The sequence below is a fragment of the Lampetra planeri genome, unplaced genomic scaffold (genome assembly GCF_965212315.1).
Source record: "Lampetra planeri unplaced genomic scaffold, kcLamPlan1.2.h2 scaffold_804, whole genome shotgun sequence".
In the NCBI taxonomy this organism is placed as follows: Eukaryota; Metazoa; Chordata; class Hyperoartia; order Petromyzontiformes; family Petromyzontidae; genus Lampetra; species Lampetra planeri.
Window position 1 is genome coordinate 1 of NW_027615626.1, and position 5736 is coordinate 5736.

At 43.8% G+C, this 5736-nt stretch overlaps 1 protein-coding gene across 1 annotated transcript; it reads left to right on the forward strand.

Moving 5' to 3' along the window:
* The first annotated feature begins 931 nt into the window (after positions 1-931).
* Positions 932-4857, forward strand: LOC144741997 (carotenoid-cleaving dioxygenase, mitochondrial-like). The gene is given in 13 exon segments (XM_078624491.1): positions 932-1077; positions 1144-1355; positions 1575-1690; positions 1761-1863; positions 2353-2481; positions 2559-2623; positions 2625-2720; positions 2808-2975; positions 3105-3242; positions 3428-3610; positions 3742-3792; positions 3794-3853; positions 4741-4857. Coding segments are annotated over 12 exon segments (1416 nt in total). The 5' UTR covers positions 932-1077; positions 1144-1165.
* The last annotated feature ends 879 nt before the right edge of the window (positions 4858-5736 follow it).

Below are 5736 nucleotides of genomic sequence, written 5' to 3' on the forward strand. Positions count from 1 at the left end.
ACATTCAACTCAATAGAATTGCTTATGCATGAAATAAACTCAAATAAAATTATCAGAGACTGAAAGAGAGAGAGAGTTTGTCTAGTACAAAATGTTCTGTGGTGTGATCTCTCAGTTGAGCGGGCTGCTCGTGTCTGACTGTGTTCTGTTAATATGGAGGAATGCAGAGCTCAGGATTCAGTAATCTGCTCCGCACCCACAACAACAGTCAGTCCATTCCTGCTTGGTGTGGTAGAACATGTAACGCTTCCCGTCATATTCAGACACAGACATAGCACAGGGTTTAACAGTGTAGTACAAAACATCATATGGTTCTCAGGTGTCCGTTCATAAAGCATGAGGGAATCGTAGGAGAATTTCAGGCGTCATGTTTCAGTGCCAAGTAGGTGACGTTTAAACAAACATGTGGAGAAACCAAACAACAGAATGAGACCTTGAGGTCCTGGCTGCACACACAGACGTATTTAAGTTTAATTCAAAGTATTTCTGATTCTGATCCTAATGTCATGATCACGTGTTTTGCGATGAAAGGGATATTACAGGCAACAAGTTCCCTGGTACCGAGCAATCTCAGGTGTAGGCGAGCACACAGGTTAGATGAGTTACTATCGTTCACCTGTCACATAAGAGTATTACTTTTTCCCTTTTCATTATATCGTAGATCAAATATCATCTCATGAGACATCGTGTACAGTGCCAACGAGCAGCACAGAGAGTAAAACAAAAGCAAAATACACATCAACCAACACAATATACACAAAATAACACGTGTGAGTGGAGGACAGATAGTTAATGATTAATGAGTAACGGTTGAAATGAAATTCAGAGTTTTCAGGCAGTTTGGATCATAGAACTGGATGTGTCGACTGCAGATGATGCCAAACCTGTGGACAAGACCACGACCAAAGAAGGTTCCACCACAACAGTGAAGGGGCTGGAGTGCATCGCTTCTCTGGTCTGCTCCGTGGAAGAGACCCTCGAGCCGATCGCCACCCAAGTCCAAGGAACCATTCCCTCCTGGATCAATGGCAGCCTCCTGCGCAACGGCCCGGGGAAGTTTGAATTCGGAAACACACGGTGAGTCGAATGAACATCATCTGTCTGCACAAAGAGATCCCGGCTGAGCAGATGTGCTCTCCACAGCTACAACCACTGGTTTGATGGGATGGCTCTGCTTCACCAGTTCAAAGTGGAGAAAGGCCAGGTGACTTACAGGAGTCGCTTCCTGCGCAGCGATGCGTACACAAAGAACAGTGAACGGGACCGCATCATCATGTCAGAATTCGGCACGCTGGCCATGCCCGACCCCTGTAAAAACTTCTTCCAGCGCTTCCTCTCTCGCTTCGAGATGATAGGTGAGTTGCCTGAAAACACGAGGAAGGAAAACGTTTAAACTATGTGTGGCAGAGGAGACTGGTGATGGAATGTGACCTGGACAAATATGTTACTTTAGTTTCCAGTCTCTTGATCTATAATATACACTTTGCAGTGCGCAGAGGTGATAAAAGTCGCAGCTGCAACCAGACATGATCAACTGGTTCAGTTGGATTTCTGCTTCATTGTGTCTATTTTAGAGCCCACAGACAACGGGAACGTGAGCTTTGTCAAGTACAAGGGCGACTACTACGTCAGCACAGAGACCAACTTCATGCACAGAGTGAACCCAGAGAACCTGGAAACACTGGAAAAGGTAAAACTGCGCAAAGTCCAGCAGTGTCCAGTGCTAAATGGCACGTTGACCCCTCCGCTGTGTCTCCAAGGTGGACTGGAGCAAGTTCATCGCTGTGAACGGAGCCACAGCTCACCCCCACTACGACTCTGATGGGACCACGTACAACATGGGCAACTCGTATGGACGCAAAGGTCGGTCCCGTTTTGTAATGGATGATTTAAAACATTTTTGCTTGTTCCTAAAAGCCAATTGTTGTGTATTAATGAGTAATATAAATATTATACATGTAATTGTTACTGCAAAGATTCAGCTCACGGAAGTACCTGCTGACAATGTTGAGACCAGAGCAGATATTGTGGTCTAAATATATGAGATATGTGTGGCGTTAATGTTTAACTTGATAGTGTTTTCCTGCAGTAGACAGAAGATGTTAGAAGTTTGATGCTGGATGTGAGCCAGCACCAGTTCTTTGACCATCCATGGAATAGTTGCCAATTTCCAGAGCTTACTGTCACTTGGAACGTTTCTGGAAAGTATTCCAGAGATTTTCCAGCGCATTGCAACTCTAGTTTTTTACAGTGGGAAATCTGCAACGACAACCGGAAGGTGGTAACTGAGGTTCAGGGTAAAGGGGTGATGAATGTGACCGTTTGTTCTTTGTCTCCATTCGGCTGTGTCAGGAGCCCTGTACAACATCATCACCGTGCCTTCCGAGAAGTCCGAAGCCAAAGATACTCTACATGGAGCCAAAGTTCTCTGTTCCATCGTGCCCGCAAACAGGTCCCATCCATCCTACTACCACAGCTTTGGTAAGCTCCCTCCTCCTCCCCCTTTTTTTTTTTCCCCATCGATCTGCCGCTCTCAGTAACACCTATGCTTCTTTCAGCAATGTCTGAAAACTACGTGGTGTTCATCGAGCAGCCCATTAAGATGGACCTGCTGAAGATAGTGGACATGCAAGTTGAGGGGGAAGCCTCTGAGTGAGGGCATTTACTGGGATCCCAAGATGGAAACCATCTTACATGTGGTTGACAAGCGCACAGGCGAGGTGAGATGGACAGTTTGATTGACGGTTAAATCAGGACGGGCGGTTTAAAGTTTCATGACCGGACTCGTTGTGTTTCCTGTTTCTTAGGCCAGCTCAGTGAAGTACTCCACCAAAGCGATGTCCACCTTCCATCAGATCAACGCCTTTGAAGAAGATGGATTCCTTATAGTTGACATGTGCTGCGCAGACGACGGCCAAGCCATCAACAACTACCTCATCCAGAACCTACGCAAGTCAGGCAACGCCTTAGATGAGGTCAGAGGGAATGAAGATACACAAGATTCCATTTCATTCAAACTTTTTCACTGAATGATCTCATCTCATCGTCCAAATCTTCGGAAATGCGTCTCACGCTGCGTCTTTCCGGGGTCCATCTCCTTCCAGGTGTACAACACTCTGTGCATGGCTTTCCCTCGCCGCTTCGTCTTGCCCCTGAACGTGACTGATGAAACACCAACGGGCCAGAACCTGAACACTCGGCCCTTCAGTATAGCAACATGTGTGAAAACCAGCAGAAATCAGGTCAGTTGGACACTTGGGATGAGGTTATTTGGGGGGAATTTGTGACCCAAAGAAGAGTAAAACAAATGAATGTGTTCGTAAAAGAGTGGGAGTCATTGTTAGAACAAACCCTCCCAAAGCTCAGGGAACCGACAGCAAAAACTCTGCTGACTAAACGGGACAGTTGATCCTCTTTTTGTCCGTAGGTCTTCTGCCACCACGAGGATCTCCATGGAGATGACCTTCGTGAGTATGGTGGCATGGAGTTCCCCCAAATCAACTATGGCAAATATAACACACGGCCGTATCGCTACTTCTATGGCTGCGGGTTCCGGCACCTGGTGGGGGACTCCCTGCTCAAAATGGACCTGCAAGACAAGACATTTAAGGTGTGTGTGTGTGTTTGTGTGTGTGTGTTTCCTCCTCACGTAAAAACATCTGGACACTTCTTTTTTTTCTTCAGATACAGCTTCATCTCTTTATGCTAAGCTGATTGTGAACATGATGCATGTGACCTCAGGTCTGGTACCAGAAGGGTCTCTACCCATCGGAGCCCGTGTTTGTGCCGTCTCCCCGATGCCGTGGACGAGGACGATGGCGTCATTCTCTCCGTGGTTCTCACCCCCTCACAGGTAAGAGTTGGACCATCTGTACGTGACTGTATCGCTACAGCGGGTTTGTTGTACTGATGCTCATTTGTTTGTGACAAGAAATATCAGAGACAAGTTACCACAGGAGAGTAACACAAAAAAGACAACGCCAAATATCACGTCAACGTGATTCAAGAGATTTTTGACTTTTCACCGTTTGTCTAATGTTATTGACCTTGACTAAGGTCAACAAGGAAAGTGGAGAAATGTCAAAAATCTATCATGTTGACTTGATTTTGTGCATTTCAGAGCTTTTTTTTTCCGTGCACTAGCTCCACAGGAGAGAGAGAATAATAATTTTTAAATTTCTGTCAGCAGGAATTTTGCTCAGGCTCAAACAAAATGCTGATATGTGTTTGTGATGAAATATAAATTTTCAATTTTGCGCAAATTTTCTGCTCAGTGGAGAATGCAGATAGAGCAGTTAATAAATGAACTTTGTTCTTTTGTATTCATCATACATTGTGATCATTTAAAATTCATCTGTGCGTTTCAGTGTGATAAATCATTACACAAAAATCACTTCGTTTGAACAATTTCTTGGTTGGTTTTAAAAGCAAAATATTTCTCAAATGGCAAATAAATATTACAATGTCGTGTAACTGTCAGCAGGACTTTTCTCAACAGTTGATGATGTTTGCCTCATTGAAACTTTGTCGCACCAAGGATGTTTTATATTGTGTTTTTATGTTCTCTGGTCTCGTCACTTTAAGTCCAGAGAAATATGTGAGTGCAAATGAACACTAAGTGGTGATGTTGAGTTGCTGGTGTGCACACAGTGACTCTGTCTATCGTAGTCCTTCTTTTATTGGCACATATCAGGCTCTGTCAGGTTGATTATTGTAATTCCACCAAATCTTTCTCTGTAGGACAAAAGAACGTTCCTCCTGGTCTTGGATTCCAAGACCTTTGAAGAGCTGGGACGAGCCAACGTGCCTGTGAACATGTCCTATGGCTTTCATGGTACCTTCAAAGCCTCAGCATGAGTGTGTTCCAGAATGTTCTGCGATGCCGTGTTTGTCTGAAGAATAATATGACAGCACCAGAGCAGCATTGATCACACCGTTTAAACATGATATATCCATGGTACTAGACACTTGAACTGAATGGAATGTTCTGTTCACTGGGGTTGGTACTTTTTCACACTCAGAGTTACTAAGAGACTTTTTCGCCCACTTTTGTATGTTTTTTCTAACTTTTTCAAGTCTTGGTGGTACAAATCAAAGTCTCACCTTTGGGTCAGTTTGATCCAGCTGTATCAATGGCACACACACACACACACACACACACACACACACACACACACACACACACACCACACCCCACACACACAAACAAGGGTTGAGTTATAGACAGATGGACAGATGGATAGATGGATGGATAATTAACTCTTAAACTTCATATGTGCCTGAAACTATGCAGCAAAGAAATGTCTTTACATGAACAGTATTTTTTGTAATTTTTGTACTTCACTTTTACTTCATGTATCTGCAATATTTACCTTTGTTAAAATGTGTATCACATCCATTCATTGTGTGCCCTGTGTAAGACCCACTTCACATATAATGTGTCAACAGGGTTTAACCAGTGACAATAAAATACAATAAAATGCATGTGTATACAGAGAGAGTATTTTTAAGTCTCATGTATTTACTACTACTTACTTTACTACTACTTACTGTAATAGACTGTCAATCAGTGTAAATAGTATTTAGAATTTTATTGTTCACTGGAGAAGATTTGATCACATTTGTTCTCCAAGTCGAGATTTGGAAAAAGTTGAATTAAGTACACACTTCAGCCACTAGAGGTCTGTCTGCCCATTCAGGAGCCGCCAGTCACTTGGTGAAACTGCAGAGTCAGGC